At 53.8% G+C, this 16,447-nt stretch overlaps 1 protein-coding gene across 1 annotated transcript; it reads left to right on the top strand.

Moving 5' to 3' along the window:
* The first annotated feature begins 4,943 nt into the window (after nucleotides 1-4,943).
* Nucleotides 4,944-11,861, top strand: KRT8 (keratin 8). Its single transcript, XM_027106386.1, has 9 exons — nucleotides 4,944-5,296; nucleotides 7,649-7,857; nucleotides 8,485-8,545; nucleotides 9,037-9,132; nucleotides 9,718-9,882; nucleotides 10,156-10,281; nucleotides 10,864-11,084; nucleotides 11,223-11,281; nucleotides 11,577-11,861. The coding sequence occupies exons 1-9, from the start codon at nucleotides 4,952-4,954 to the stop codon at nucleotides 11,762-11,764; spliced, it is 1,470 nt and encodes a 489-aa protein (XP_026962187.1). The 5' UTR covers nucleotides 4,944-4,951; the 3' UTR covers nucleotides 11,765-11,861.
* The last annotated feature ends 4,586 nt before the right edge of the window (nucleotides 11,862-16,447 follow it).

Raw genomic sequence — 16,447 nt, 5'->3', positions numbered from 1 at the left:
TCCTTTTTCCCTCCTGCGCTCCTGTCTGGTTACCTGACACACCTTTAGGAAAGCTTTCTTGCAGTGGAGCTGTGTAGTGGGGCTGGGCTGTGTGATTACTTCCTTAGGGTCCCATCCTCCTGGGGAGCCTTCTTCAGTGACTCCCTGCTTCCCACTTCCCATCACTCAGGCCTCTTGCATGCTGTCCTCCCCTCCATGAGTGGGACCCATTCGGGTCCTGTCTCCATCTCTGTCTATGTCCCTGGCCACCCCAGTGGAGTGTCAGGCTCTGGGGACTGGCCACTCTCTATTTTATCCCCTGAGGCACAGGTGTATCATCCTTTCTGAGCAGGGACCCTGCAGTGCACTGGACTTGGGCTCTACCCTATTCTTCCAGGGGGAAGAGAAGAGTGTGTTCCTGGAGGTCTTGGTGTGAGAGCAGAGCCAAAGCCAGGTGCTCAACCCTGGCTGTACCAAGGAAGCTTTATAAAACATGCAGGTGCAGCCTGGGTGATTTTGGTGTGCAAGTCCAGACAGACAATCAGAATGAAGGGGAAGGACTCTAACAGCTGAGCTAGGTTTGACTGCCCATCCAACGGATGGCCTCTTCTGGTTTGGTGTCAGTGGAAGCGAGGGTGTGAGGATGGGAAGGTGAGTGGGAGACCTCATCATCTCCAGGCTGTCAGGCTTGTCTCCTTTCCTCCGTAAGAAGGTTTACCTCATGGGGAAGGTTCTCCCCATGCTTGTTCTAATAATTTCTAACCACATCTTCTATCAAAATCAACATTTCGGTTAGGAGAACATTCGTGGATGCCTAATCAAAGCGTAAAGCTCTGTGATGGAAGAATATGGATCAAGGCTCTCAGAGTGGAGAGGATTGTGATGTTCTCGTCCGAACCCTTACCTGATTTAGGAATCCTCCTACAGTGAGCCCAGTGGACAGCTGGTTAGCACACCTTGGGCTCGAGACTTCTAGGGACAGATGACTGCTTCCTCTCTAGGCAGTCCATTCCCATTTGGGCTGGCTTTAATCATCAGAGCCGTGTTTATCACGAAGACAAATAGTCGCCATTTACCGAGCATCGACTATGAACAATTTTGGCCTTGAGGCACATGGCACAAAAATCAACAATCAAATCAACTTTATTATATTCATGATGTGGCTTACTGATGGGTGTTCCCACCATCTGTGGCTTCCCACTTAAATGAACTATTCTCGCTGCCTTGGTGCTAAACTCAGCTATTTCCATGCCAACAATAAGATTTTAAATTGCTCATCTTTTAAACTGATTTCAGTGCTTTGGAGATGCTGCCCTGGTTACTAACCTAGAGGCAGGGAATCTACCTTCCCTTCTATCCCCTGACCCGTCTGCTGGCCCACCAAGTCCGTGCTTTATATATGTGGCTAATTTATGCTTTTTCTTTTTTGTAACAGCTTTATTGAGCTATAATTCACATACTGTACAATTCAACCATTTAAAGTGTACAATTCGATTTTTTTTACTATTTTCACAGGCTTGTACAATGATCACCATAATTAAATTTAGAACATTTTTATCACTCCAGAAAGAAACCCCATACTTTACCAGTTACCTCCATTCTCCCCAGCCTGGAGGTGGTTTGGCAACCTCAGATCTGCTTTCTGTCTCTACAGATTTACCTCTTCTGGACGTTTCATATAAACAGAATCATGCAGTATGTGATCTTGCGTGGTAGCATGTATCGGCGATTCATTCCTTTTTACTGAGAATGATATACCATCGTATGGATACGTTGCATTTTGTTTCTCCATTCATCAGTTGGTGGACATTTGTGTTGTTTCCATTTTGGCTGCTGTGAATAGCGTGGCTGCGAATGTGGTGTCTTTGTGTCACCATTCCTGATCACTGAGAAGAACGTGTTCAGACCATCTTTTCCGATGATTGTGAGTGATGTAGTGATAGGAGCTACCCTGCTCACCCATCTAAGCCCTCAGCCTTGACACAACTGCTCAGGGATTCAGGGCCTCCTCGGTGTCACCCTGAGCATCACCATCGGGGTGGAGGGGGCACGCCTCTCCTCTTTCCCTCTTCTGATCTCCAGGAAAGGCAGTTTGGAGCAGAATCGTCTGGGTTGGGCAGTCACCAGAAACACTTTCCCTTTCAATGGGTAGGCAGCAGTGTGCAGACCACAGTGGCCAGAGACAGTCTTACAAGGAGTTGTCCCCACGGGCCACCTTAGTGCAGTTTTCTGTTCCCTCACCACTAGGCCCTTGTCCTGGGGCCTCCCCCTATTGCCTCCATCCCGGAATCCCAGGCAGAGGCCACTGGAGAGGGCAGCTTTGGTCTCTTCTCTTGCACCAAGGCTGGGCTTGGGGCATGGGGGAGGGGTTGGCTGGGGTCTCTGGGCAATAGGGTGGTGATAAGTGAGATGCAAACACTTCCGGCCCTGCAGTGTTCTGGGCTGCCCCAGCAAACAGGGACTCCCCCTGGGTGAGATCTGGGCCGCCCTACAGCCCGAAAACCACAGGGTCCCTTGTAGCCGGCTTTGTCCTCACCTTAAACAAAAGGCAGTCCTGGAACCAGGAAACCAGGTGAGTTCGGGTGGAGGGGCTGAGATTTCAGGGAGGGCTCTAGGCTGCAGTTCTGTGCTCAGGACTTCAGGTGAGGTCTCTCCCCTCCAAGTCTGCCCAGGTGTACTCTGTTGGGGAGGAGAAGTGGGGAGCTGGTCGTCCTCCCTCCCCAGGGCTGCCATACCTGTCTGACCAGCCCCTCCCTCTCTCCTTCCGCCTTCTCTGTGCCTGATTTGGCACCGGGCCCATATCCCTCCCTTTGGTCTCAGGAAGGTGAAGTCTCTTTCCTGCACGGTGTGGGAGTCTGTTGGGGAAGGGGTAGCTTGCATTCAAATCACTCCTTGGAAATTAAGCATTGTTTAAAGGGGCTGAGAGAGGGCCTGGTACAAACAGGTACTGCCTGGTTCCGTGTGGCAGGAGGCCAGGGCTGGGGAGGGTGGGGAGGAGAAAAGAGGGGAGGGGAGAAAGGGATGTGGTCTCTGCGTCCCCTCTAAGAGTCTTTGTCTTTGTCTTTCCGGAAGGGCCTTCAAAGTGTGTCCTTTTGTGTGTACGTGTGTGTGATCTGGTGTGTGTGATCCGAGGGGAGCTTATCAGTGTGTCTGTCTTTTTGGATTTGTCTCTCTTCCAAGGAGGGGGCTTCTGGTCTCGCTGTCCCTCTGTAGGGGTCTCTATGCCTGTCCTCTGGAACCCTGGGTGTCTTTACTGGAGAAGGATAGGGAGGCATCTGCACATCTGCCCCCTTGTGATAGGTGGTCAGGGTAGCGGTCACCCTCTCCCCTGGGTTGGGGGTTGGGGGCTGTGGGCCACCTGTCCCTCTACCCCCAGGGGATCTGTTGGTCTCTAGTTAACAGCTATCCAGTCCCCACTTCATGCCCTGCAGGATCTTTCAGAGAATCTAGCCCCAGCCATTAGAGAATCGAAGCTGGAATCTCCGCCTCGGGGACCCAAACCTCCTCTTTTCCACCCACAGCCTGCCCCACCCAGGCCTGGGGTGCCTTACTCAGCTCCCCATTCTCCAGCCTTCTGCAGGTGCGTGCTGTGCCCCAGCCCACTCTCCTGACTCATTCTCATAACGGGTTTGTGGAGACAGGTGCAGGGACTCTTCCCCTTCTCCTCTGGCCATCTGGGGGCCTGGGAAGAGAAAGAGAAGGAGGGCCCAGGTGGCTGCAGGTTGACTCACCATCGGTGCCCCCCACTCCACAGTTCTGCCTCCTTTCCTGTGATTCACCCACTGGGAGCTATGGGACTGACTCCCCCAGGCAGCAAGGAGAGCGATGAGATGAAGTCCCCGCCGACGTAGCTGCCTGCTCTCCTGCGCTCTCCCAGCCTGCCCACTGGCTCTTGTTCACCCTCCTCTGTGCCTTTCAGCCCGGCCCAGGGAATCCCGTGATCTTTTTATTTTTTACTTATTTATTTTTTTGCGGTACGTGGGCCTCTCACTGTTGTGGTGTCTCCCGTTGTGGAGCACAGGCTCCGGACGCGCAGGCTCAGCGGCCATGGCTCACGGGCCCAGCCGCTCCGCGGCATGTGGGATCCTCCCGGACCGGGGCACGAACCCGCGTCCCCTGCATCGGCAGGCGGACTCTCAACCACCGTGCCACCAGGGAAGCTCAATCCTGTGATCCTGGGAAGAGAGAAAGACACGGGGTTGTGTCCAGGACAAGTGCTGTGTTGGACCTCACGTTAACTTGCATGTACAGCCCCAGAGGGAAGACAGCCTGTGTGTGTGTGTGTTCATTCATTCATTTCACAAATGTTTACCCAGCCCCTCTTGGCATTGCACCAAGGGCTGGGGGCACAGCAGTAACTAAGGAGAGACTGGGCAAATGGTTGACCTCGGGTTCAAGGATTCGGAACCCAGCCCTGTCCTCCAAACTGGGCAGACCTTCATAATCACTCCAAGTGGAGAGAAGAACACGAAGGACACGGGGTGGTGCCTCTGGGGCGTCAGCTGCTCAGAGGAGACCCAAATGCCACAGATCACTTTCCTGCTCTGCTCCTCAGTCTGTGCATTTATTTCCCACAGCAGGGAAGGAGATAAGACCTAGGATCCAGGGTTGCAGTGGCTGGGCCAACCCCGCAAGGCTCTGTTAGGGAACAGGTAGAGGCTGGCAGCCCTTGCACGTCTCACATTCACGGAGTTACCCTTTCCTGGGCTCTGCGGTGGTGCAGGGGTGGGCTCCGGGCGGGCGCAGCTCTCTGCTGCCCCCACCTGAGTCCGGCCTGTAGGTGGCAGGTGTCAGGTTAGGCCCTGCCCCCTCAGGGCCTAGCCACTCAGCTACAAGGCCGATCCCCTCCTCCTGGGCTGGGCTCTTTCTTATAAGAGGCCATCCGGGGAGCTGCACCCCACCTAGGAGCAGCTTCGCAACTCCTCGAGTCTCCGTGTGCCTCAGCCTGCTCGCCTCCTCTCCAGCCTCCACCATGTCCATCAGGGTGACCCAGAAGTCCTACAAGGTGTCCACCTCCGGCCCCCGGTCCTTCAGCAGCCGCTCGTACACCAGTGGGCCGGGCACCCGCATCAGCTCCTCGGCCCTCTCCCGGGTGGGCAGCAGCGGCAGCTTCCGGGGCGGCCTGGGCAGCAGCATGAGTCTGGCTGCAGGTTACAGTGGGGCCCCGGGTCTGGGGGGCATCACAGCTGTCACGGTGAACCAGAGCCTGCTGAGCCCCCTCAAGCTGGAGGTGGACCCCGACATCCAGGCCGTGCGCACCCAGGAGAAGGAGCAGATCAAGACCCTGAACAACAAGTTCGCCTCCTTCATCGACAAGGTGAGGGCTCCCCCTGCGTGGCCCGCGGTGCCTGGGGCCGGACCAGGATCCCAGCCCTTTCTCTTGGTCACCCCACCCTCGGTGGGCACATCTCCAGCCCCTCCCTGGCGTCCTGCTGGGCCCCACCCACTCTGGCACCGCTCCCGCTTCCGACGGATGTCTCGGCGCCCTCCCCCGGCCCCATGCACTTTGGTTTGGGCTGGGGAAGGGATAGAGAGGGGTCCGGGCGGCTTCGGACTCTAAATCTTGGGGCTCCCTCCCTCACTCGCCCATCTCACCCCAACTCGGGGTCTGATCGTCTGTAAAGCTTTCAGCTCTGGAAGAGTCCCAGCTGTTCAGCTGGCGTGTGGGAGGGCAGTTCCTCCCTCAGGTTCATCCTTCTCCCTAGCATGGCCCCAAGGGCTTCTCAACAGTGCTCCCGTGCTTTAAATTTTTTTTTTTTTTTAAATAGGAGATTGATAGGATTCTGGGAGAAGAAAGCGGCTGTCTTGATTCAAACAGGCAAATATTGATCCAGGCCTTCGGCGTACCGGGGCCCAAGTGTTGGGGGCATCAAGATGAGTCATAACTTGGCCAGGGCCCCGGGAGCCGGCCATGTGGGCGGCGCCGGGCGGGGCCGAGGCCCGCGGTACTGGGGACACGCTCCTCTGCCTGGGGGCGTGTATCGGTGTGGGGTGGACGCCAGGGCCTGGCTTCGGAAAAGCCCATCCAGGATTCAAAGTCTGCGGGCGTGCGACACCCCACCTGCGTTTCACGTCCTGTTAAACCCCACGATTTACGGCTTTAGATAAGGCGTCTGTCCGCTAACGCCCCTCTCCCCGCTCGGCCCTGGTCGCCTCTCACTCTTCCCTACTACCCCGGCTCCCACCCAACGAACTGGCTCTGCTTTCCCATGGAAGGCGCCAGGCCGGGTTTTGCAGCCTCGGGGGTTTGCCTCCTCAGGGGCCCCAGGGCCCCCAGCGCGCTGGAGGCTCAGCCCCTCCCTGCTGACTAGCTCCTGGGAGGCATTTTGGGAGCGGAAGGAGGGAAATCCTGGGGCAGATTGGCGCCTTTAGGAATTGGAGTCCCCCGGGAAACCGGCGCTCCCCAGATTTTGGGAAGTGCTTGCTGGTTCCTTGGCTTTAAGCAACCTTCACTTTACTTCTTGACTGCTAGCGCTGGGGTCCTCCCAGTGAGTAGCTAAGCACAGGCCGAAGGTTCCCAGTGCTCTGCCCTTTCCTTGGATGGACTACCTTGCTAAATCTGATTTCCTCATCTACAAAATGGGCACGCTAATCCCTAAGTCAAAGAGGTTTTGCCTATTCAAGCATAAAATGTAAGAGCTTAGCAGTGTTTGGCCTACATTAAACAGTCTAATAAGGCTAAATGTTATTATCACTTAGTTTTTATAATTTTGGGGCAGAATGAGCTGGGGAAGAAAGAGATTTACAGAGAGAGATTTGCTGGATCTGGACCAGACCCTTAAAATAACCTTCTGAGTCCTCCCAATTTAAAAGAAGTCCAACTTTGGGTTGATTTAAAAAAAAAAAAAAAAAAGAAAAAAGTCCTTCCTCTTCTTGGGACCAGTTTATTATTCTTTCTTTTTAAAAATTTCCCTTCCAACGTGCCTTAATTTCATCCTAAAATCTGGATTCCTTGAGCCCCAAGGAACCTAGGACCTTTGTGTTTGGGACAGGAGGACAGGGTTGTGGATTCGGGGTAGGGTAGGGTAGGGTGGGGTTGGATGTTGAGCTCAAAGGAAGGGCTGTGGGGAGGAGGGTCTTCAGTTTGCAGACAGATTTACCTTGTTTCTTGCCTCTTCCCTGGCTAAAAGTGACTTCTGCACAGGGGTGGGGCTCTGGATAGGGCTCGCCTGAGTTCTTCTAAGCCATTGCAGGGCTGAGGAGACCCAGGCTCAGAGAGGGGAAGTAATTCAAGATCAGGTAGCAGTGTTTGGCTAAAACTTACGTCTTCTGGTCCAGGCTGTAGGGCTACAGTTTCCTTACAGTCAATGAGTCCCTCAAAGCCACTCCAAATAATAATCATGATGATAATATTATTTGCTGTGAACAATCTACATTTTTTTCAATCATATATAAAGTGTTAATTAAAACTTGGCTACTTTTATTGACTGCAATATTACAATCGAAGTCAATAAGAACCATTTGTTTTGCAAATATAGCTTCAACATAACTGCTAGCTATCCTCTTACAACCATGTATCCCCTTCTTTCCCCCCAACTCAGCACTAATGGGGTTCCGGAGACCCCACTGCTTGGGGAGTTGGATGAGGGGAAAAGACAGTGCTTGCTTCATGCCAGACTTTGAGCCCTGGCCTGATGTGCGATGTGGACCTTTCTGCCTCATCGTGCAGGTGCGGCACCTGGAGCAGCAGAACAAGATTTTGGAGACCAAATGGAACCTCCTGCAGCAGCAGAAGACAGCCCGGAGCAACATAGACAACATGTTTGAGAGCTACATCAACAACCTCCGGCGGCAGCTGGAAACCCTGGCCCAGGAGAAGCTGAAGCTGGAAGTGGAGCTTGGCAACATGCAGGGGCTGGTGGAGGACTTCAAGACCAAGTGAGCCTCTGTCATCCCACCCTGCCTGGCCCCTTGGGACCAGAGGCCTAAGACACCAAGGCCCTCTGCTTGCTGGGCAGTGCAGTCTTATATAATTAGAGTGACCCCAGGACAAGGTTTTCTCAGGACAGTCTAGGTTTATGCCCATTGTTAATAGCACCTCCCTTGCCCCTTCAATCTCAGAGCTGTCCCAATTTGGACAACAAATTATCTGCTAATGTTTACACAGTAAACCTAAAATGGGAGACAAAGGTAGCCAACAGGCTCTCTTGTATACTAATAGCCCTAGACTCTATTTCTTCCTTACCCCTGATTTCCAGCACATTCCAGAAAGTTCTGTCTGAGGTTTCATGTCAGTGCCTGTTGCTAATCCTCCTCATATGCCTAATCCAATGTGTATTCGTGGATCTGGAGAGAGATTTCCTGCTCCAGGCCCCCCACTGGCTGATGATAGCATGGAGTAAGGGTGGGGAAACAGTAGCTGGTTGGGGCAGAAGGACCAGACCAGCCATCTCATATCTTCTTGCATTCCCATTAACTGAATTTTCTAGCTATCCTTGTCCCCCTGGAAAGACCCACAGCAACCTCACCTTTGCCTCCATCCTCTGATTATATCTGTCTCACCAGGTATGAGGAAGAGATCCAAAAGCGCACAGACATGGAGAATGAATTTGTCATCATCAAGAAGGTGAGGGAGTACCCATTCCCCCACCAGACACTGGAGGCTGGCGCTTAGAGACTCAGGCTAGAGGCTTTCTGTTCCTAAATGTTTCTAAGTAATGGGACGACATTTGGGTGCCTCCTGGGTATCTAGCATAGAAGGACAGAGAGGTAGTTAGGTGTATTTGGACAGAACTCTGGACATCAATGTTGGAACATGGTTAAGAAAACGGAGCAGTAGAATTTGAGGTCTGGCTATAGAAGGCTTCCTGGAGGAGAAGGAGGAGGGGAGGGGGAGGGGAGTGGGGGAGAGGGAAGGGTGTGTGTAGGAAGCAGAGGTAAGAGTGCTGGGGCTGGGGATGCAGGTGTGATGAGGCAGAGACTGGACTGGGTCAGGCCACACATAGTGAGGTGGGAAAGACAACTAGTTAGAAAGTTCCAAGTCCAGGCCGTTGGGTGCCCCTGGCTTGGCGTCAGGAGTGGGCACTCAGCTCAGGCTCCCCTCCCCCTGCCCCGCAGGATGTGGATGAAGCTTACATGAACAAGGTAGAGCTGGAGTCCCGCCTGGAAGGGCTGACTGACGAGATCAACTTCTACAGGCAACTGTATGAAGAGGTACGTTCTTGGGCGCTGGAGACTGAGGTTCCCCAGCCCCATCAGAGGCCCCTCCCAGCCCCCAGCGCACCAACAGACAAGGGCCCACCACTGAATAATTACAGCTGCCAATAGTAGCCCGGCATGGATGTTCTATATGTTCTGTCCCCCTGCATGAGGGAGGGTTTATTATCCCACTTCACAGATGAGAAAATGGGCTCAGAGAACTGAAATAGCCTGTCCAAGGTCACCATACACAGAGTGGTGACCCAGCTGCAGCTCAGGCCTGCTCTGTCCCCAGGGCCTTAGTTAGATTCTTTGGGCCGAATGAGAGCCCTCTGTGGGCGCCATACTGGTAGCTGAGAGCACGGAAGGGCTCTGCCCCTCTGGTTTCTCGCCCAAAGCCAGATTTCCTTTTATCCTGGCCTCATTTCATCTTTACTTCCCTCCAAATTCCAGGTCTTTGACCCATTTTCCTTCTTTAGGAACTTTGCCTTCTCTCCAGCCCTAACTCCCACTGTCTTGTCCTTTATGGAAGGCCCTTCCGCAGAAGGGAACTCCTTGTATGCGGGCCCAGGGCCTCACCACCTCCCTTCCCCACCACAGGAGATCCGCGAGATGCAGTCGCAGATTTCTGACACCTCCGTGGTCCTGTCCATGGACAACAGCCGCTCTCTGGACCTGGATGGCATCATCGCCGAGGTCAAGGCCCAGTATGAGGAGATCGCCAACCGCAGCCGGGCTGAGGCCGAGACCATGTACCAGATGAAGGTGAAGAGCAGCGTCACTATAGGCTGGTGTCCCCTTCTGGCAGGTTCTGTGCCCTAGTCCTTGAGGAGGGAGCAGGATTCCAAACTGGACTCTGCCTGCTGCGAGCTGGGCTGCAGCGTAGTGCTGGGGGACAGGGGCGTCCCCGTGCCCAGAGGTGTAGAGGCGGGTAGGGGAGAGATGACCTGGGTTCTGGTGACTTGGCCGAGAGGGCATTCTCCCTCGGAGGGACCGGGGGGTCCCCTCTCAACCTCACTCCTTGTCTCACATCTGCAGTACAAGGAGCTGCAGACCTTGGCTGGGAAGCACGGGGATGACCTCCGTCGCACGAAGACGGAGATTTCCGAGATGAACCGGAACATCAACCAACTCCAGGCTGAGATCGAGGGCCTCAAAGGCCAGGTACGGGCTGGGCTGGGGGTGGGAGAGGGTCTTGGGACGCCTCCGGGTGAGAGGAGATAATGCAGGAGGAGTGAGGGGTCTGGGGGTTGGGGAAGGAATCCTAGACCAGAGTCAGGAGTTGGAGGGGCAGCTGGAGTCCAGACTGCTCCTGGGAGGCTGAGGGGTGCTGAGGAGGCCCCCGTGTGAGGGGCCGGGCAGGTAGGTTGGGGGTCCAGGATGGGTCCCCCAAGCCTGCTTTATTGTATCTGTCTTATATATCAGGGTAAGATTGGGCTCTGATGCTTTAAGGAAGTTTAGAAAGCAGAGATCTAGTCCAGCTGGGGGTGGGGATAACACCGCACAGCGTCCCAGGTGAGAAGTTTGTGCGGGGAAGTGGCTGGAAGCTGCTCATGTTTCCCCGTTCCGCTTCCTGACTCTCACCCCCCTGTAGCATTTTCTTGGATTGAGCCAGGTGGAGTTGGTTAGTCCACGTCGGGGAGAGGGGGTCCCTAAAGGAGGGGAAAGGGAGAGCGGGTGCAGGGGGAGGAGGGGAGGAGGCAAGCAGACTCTGCTCTAACTGCTTACCCGTCCCCTCCCCGCCAGAGGGCTTCCCTGGAGGCCGCCATTGCCGATGCGGAGCAGCGTGGGGAGCTGGCCGTCAAGGATGCTCAGGCCAAGCTGGCCGAGCTGGAGGCCGCGCTGAGAACCGCCAAGCAGGACATGGCGCGGCAGCTGCGCGAATACCAGGAGCTGATGAACGTCAAGCTGGCCCTGGACGTGGAGATCGCCACCTACCGCAAGCTGCTGGAGGGCGAGGAGAGCCGGTGGGTGTGGGCGTTCTCTGACCGGCCCTGGCGCCCCATCCCTGGGACCTGGGGTGGGGAGGGGTGGGACTTGAGTCCTGTTGTCCTGGGATAGGGCCAGGGGTTGGTCCTGACATCCCATGTGTCCTCTGGGTACAGGCTGGAATCTGGGATGCAGAACATGAGCATCCACACCAAGACCACCAGCGGGTACTCAGGTGAGTGTCCTGGTCCTGGGGGGGCAGGGCAGGAGGCAGCTCCTATACAGTTCCCTCCGGTATAGCTGAGGAAGCTGGGGCCCAGTTAAATGCCTTGTCCAAGGTCACGTAGCTGATAGCAAAGCTCTCTCCTGCCCTGCTCCTGGTTTTCCCCAACCATCTTGGAGGAGTGAACCAGGGGGGTTCCCTATCCCTGGGGACCACATCCGGTCCGGAGTAGCAGGGAGAAGGGGGCGTGGCCCCTGATGTGCGCATGGGCTCCTGTGCTCACGTGGCTGCCTCTGTTCCTGACCAGGTGGACTGACCTCACCCTATGGGAACCCTGGCTTCAACTACGGCCTGAGCTCCTACCAGTCCAGCTTGGGCTCTGGAGGGGGCTCTGGCTCCTTCAGCCGTACCAGTTCCAAGGCTGTGGTTGTGAAGAAGATTGAGACCCGTGATGGGAAGCTGGTGTCCGAGTCCTCTGACATCCTGCCTAAGTGAAAGGCTCCCGCCATCCCTCCCAGCCTCCCCAGCTCACTTGCTCCTGCAAGAAGGAGTTGTGCAGGGGAGTGTTGGAACCAAAGACCTGAGGCTCAGTCCTGTCCTTAGCCCACCCCTGGGGGAGTCAACTGCCTGGGGCTCCCTCTCTTGCCCACGCCCCCCCAAAAGCCAATCCAAGTGTCTTTTTCAGAATAAAGCTTCAGCTGGCTCTGCCAGCACATTTTGCCGTGTGCAGCCCTTGTCTGTCAATGGGGTGGGAGACAGGTGGTCAGGAGGCCTCCCTCTGGGATCAGAAAAGGCTGGGGTTGGGGGACACGTGGAGGAAAGTCTGACCTCCTCCAGGGAGACTTTGCTGAAAAACCTCGTTGATGCCTTGGTTTCAGATACCCCATTTCATTTGATCTGGGCAACAAACCCTGTTGGGGCTCAGAGCAGGTTTTAGATTGGAGTATCAGGAGATTTCCTTTCCCGTAGACCTCACAGGAGGTCGGCCTCAGGACCAGGTCCAGAGAGACCAAGCAATTGGCCTAATTAAAAAGTGGCTGACTGGGATTCGAACCCAGGACCGTCCAGTTCTCCAGCCTGTCCTCCTCCTCAGCCAGGCACATGGCATTTCCTCGGTGGCCAGAGGTGTTTTTGTACATCTTCATTCCTTAGCAGCTGGGGACAAGGAATCCTGGTTTTCCCGTCCCTTCAGAGGCCCAGAGTCCATTCTCAGCAGCTGGGTATGTCACACCCACAATTTCTAAAAGCCAAGATAGTATAGGATTTGGCATTGACAGATGGCCCCTTCCGTACTTCACTCACAGTCACGCCCACCCCCATGGTACCTCACCACCCCTTTCCACCCATTTACCTGCAGTGTTTGTACCATATACAGCTGAGTGTGTAAAGGGTGTGTGCGTTCTGTGTTTGCAGATGGAGGGCGTGCTGTGTGTATTTGGGTGTGGATGGGTCCTGTGAAGTGTGTAAAGGGTTTTTGCTTGTCTTGTTGGGGCAGGAGCGGGGCTGGGTGGAGCAGTGGCTCCACTGCCACCACCCGTGGACTACCCGGCAGACACGCTGGCCCCTTAGTGCTGAACTAAGTGTGGAACATGCCCTCACTTAGAATGGCTGAGATGGGGGCATTTTCAGACTTTCCCAAACACTAAAGGAGAATGAACAAACCCATGCAGAGGGTCCAGTCATTGGGACAGCCTGGCGCAGGAAGCTCAGGTTCTGGTCCTGCTGTGAGGTCTCCCAGGGCTCCTTTCCCTGGGGTCTAGGCTTCCCAGGCCCTGGGCTCCCACCCAAGGGCCCATCTCACTACCTCCCCTAGCTGCCCACCTCAATGGAGCTGCTTCCAGACCGAGCCCAGGCATTCTACCTCCTCCGCCCCCTCCACCCAGTCCTGGGACCAGGGCCAGGGTTCTGGACTCTGTCACAATAAAGGACTTCACTCTTCCACGATAAAACTTAACAGTACCATTATCTAGAGCAGTGACTCTAACTACTGTGGCAGTAGCTCTCAGTACGAAATTCATTTTTATCACAACCTGCAAATGTTTATATCTATATAACTGAAAGAAAAATTTCATAAAACCATACCAACCTTCTGCCCTCTGCTCATGTGTGACTGGCCATCTTACCAGGTCCCCGGAGCCCAGAGAGTGGTGTTAGAGCCCAGAGCAGGCGCAGTACCCAGTGAGAGACATCTCTTGCCCACTGAGGACCCAAGTCAGCATTTTCACCTGTGGCCCACCCGATCCTCCTGGAAGCCAGCCACCTGTCTTACCGGGCCCTGCCCCCTGGCGGTGGGCACATGGTTGGGGAGGGGGCGGGCAGGCAGCCAAAGGCCCCACCAATGTTCTCCTGGAGTTTCCACACCCCCGACCTGACCTGCTGCTTGCTTAGGGAAGGGCAGGAAAGCTCCAGGGAGAATTCCCTTTCCCTCTCCCCCGCCTCCTTCCTTTCTTGGTTATTGTGTATCTACTGTGTCATCAAGGACACTCAGCCTTTAGGAGACACCATCTCATCTACCTTTCAGTATTTAATGATGTAATGGAGCTGGACCTCCAATTCTCATTTAGAGGAGGCACCGAGGAAGGATGAACGCTAACATTTCTTTAATGCCTATTTGGTGGTAGATCTGTGCTTCAGCACGTTTCAACCTTCCAAGATCCTGTGAGGCAGGTGTTAAAATCTCTCTTCTTTCAGGAGCTGTTTTTCCAGCTCCAACCCTGTGGTTTTGGTAGGTGCGACCCTCACAGCACCTCTTCTCTGGGGCCACAAGGGTGGAGGGAGCCAGGCTTGGCCAGTCACAGCCCCCTTTGTTATTTTTTTGCTCAGGTATAATACTAAATGTAATAGAATGCAGAAAGTACCCGATGGATTTCTACTTACAATCACACTGTAATATAGAACACTTCCTGTGTCATAGAAGAGTCCCTTGGGCCCCTTGCCAGGGTGCTTTTTTTTTTTTTTAATTGAAGTATAGTTGACTTACAATGTTGTGTTAATTTCTGGCGTACAGCAGAGTGATTCCTCTCTCTCTCTCTCTCTCTTCTTTTCTAGATTCTTTTTCATTCTAGGTTATTACAAGATATTAAATCCAGTTCCCTGTGCTATACAGTGGAAACTTTTTTTTTCTGTTTTATATAGAGCAGTGTGTATTTGTTAATCCTCAGCTCCTAATTTATCCCTGGCCCCTCTCCCATATCCCCTTTGGTAACCATAAGTTTGTTTTCTATGTCTGCAAGTGCACTTTTAAAAATGCAAATCAAAAGAAAACGCAGGGCTTCCTGGTGGTGCAGTGGTGAGAGTCTGCCTGCCAATGCAGGGGACACGGGTTCGAGCCCTGGTCTGGGAAGATCCCACATGCCGCGGAGCAACAGGGCCCGTGCGTCACAGCTACTGAGCCTGCGCTCTAGAGCCGTGGGTCACAACTACTGAAGCCCGCGCACCACAAGGAAGAGTAGTCCCCACTCACCGCAACTAGAGAAAAGCCCATGTGCAGCAACAGAGACCCAACGCAGCCAAAAATAAATAAATAAATAAATAAACCATTCACTTTATAAAAAAAAAAAGAAAATGCAAATCGGATTCAGTTACTCTCCTACTTACTCCCCGCAATGTTGCCGCCCAGGATAAAGCCCCAAGCCCTGCCTTGGCCCACCGCCTGGGCCTGCTCAGCCCCCCGCCCTCCGCAGTGCCCCCCCACCCCCCCACCCCCACGCTCTCTCTGACTCAGTGGTGCGGCTTAGCGCTCACATCACATTCCTTCCTCACAGGGCCATTGCACATGCTGTTGTCTGCTTGGAACATGACGGCTTTTCTTTGTGGGCTTCCGAGCTTCCTAGGGATTCTGCAGAGCGCAGCCCAAATGCAGCTTCGGCAGGAAAGCCCCTGGACTCCACAGGTCAGGTGGGGTATTTCTAGAATAAGTTCTCAAAGCATTTCTTGTAGATTGCAGTCATTTATTCATCTGCAGCGGTATTTTACTAATGTCTACCTTATCTGATAGACTGTAAGCTCCACGGGGGCGAGGACCCCTTCATATATGCCTGGCTCTTCACTGATTCTTTTTTTTTTTTTTTAAATTGAAGTATAGTTAATTTACAGTGTTGTGTTAATTTCTTCTGTACAGCAAAGCGATTCAGTTATACGTGTATATATATATAGTCTTTTAAAAAAATGTTTTATTTATTTATTTATTTTTGGCTGCGTTGGGTCTTCGTTGCTGTGTGCGGGCTTTCTCTAGTTGTGGCGAGCAAGCAGGGGCTACTCTTCGTTGCGGTGAGTGTGTTTCTCACTGAGGTGGCTTCTCTTGTTGCTGAGCAGGAGCTCTAGGCACACGGGCTTCAGCAGTTGTGGCACGTGGGCTCAGCAGTTGTGGCTTGCGGGCTCTAGAGCGCAGGCTCAGTAGTTGTGGCGCATGGGCTTAGTTGCTCCGCGGCATGTGGGATCTTCCTGGACCAGGGCTCGAACCCGTGTCCCCTGCACTGGCAGGCGGATTCTTAAGCACTGCTCCACCAGGGAAGTCCCTATATATTCTTTTAAAATATTCTCTTCCATTATGGTTTATCACAGGATATTGAATATGGTTCCCTGTTCTATACAGTAGGACCTTGTTTATCCATCCACTGATTCTTGGGTACCTAGCAAAGCATCAGGCGCATAGCAGGTGGTCAATAAAAAAATTATTAAATAGGGCTTCCCTGGTGGCGCAGTGGTTGAGAGTCCGCCTGCCGATGCAGGGGACACGGGTTCGTGCCCCGGTCCGGGAAGATCCCACATGCCACGGAGCGGCAGGGCACGTGAGCCATGGCCGCTGAGCCTGCATGTCCGGAGCCTGTGCTCTGCAGCGGGAGACGCCACAACAGTGAGAGGCCTGCGTATTGCGCAAAAAAAAAAAAAAAAAAAATTAAATCAAAGAATGAAGGAAAGGGTATTTCCCTGGCGATCCGGTGGTTAGGACTCCATGCTCTCATTGCTGAGGGCCTGGGTTAGGTCCCTCGTCGGGTAACTAAAAATCCCACAAGCAGTGCAGTGCAGCCAAAAAAAAAAAAAAAAAAAAGAGAGAATGAGGGAACTGTTTCCAGATTGATGGTCATCTATTATTTATTTATTTTCTGCCATTTTAATTTTTTAAAACTCCTTCCTTTTGGGGAAGATAGATCCATTTGCTCAGGCCTAGTCCAGGAG

This window comes from Aethalodelphis obliquidens, unplaced genomic scaffold (assembly GCF_003676395.1).
Source record: "Aethalodelphis obliquidens isolate GAN/ISIS:26980383/991018 unplaced genomic scaffold, ASM367639v1 scaffold8, whole genome shotgun sequence".
Classification (NCBI taxonomy): Eukaryota; Metazoa; Chordata; class Mammalia; order Artiodactyla; family Delphinidae; genus Aethalodelphis; species Aethalodelphis obliquidens.
The sequence above is the reverse complement of the archived record's forward strand: the minus strand, read 5'-3'. Positions and strand labels throughout refer to the sequence as shown.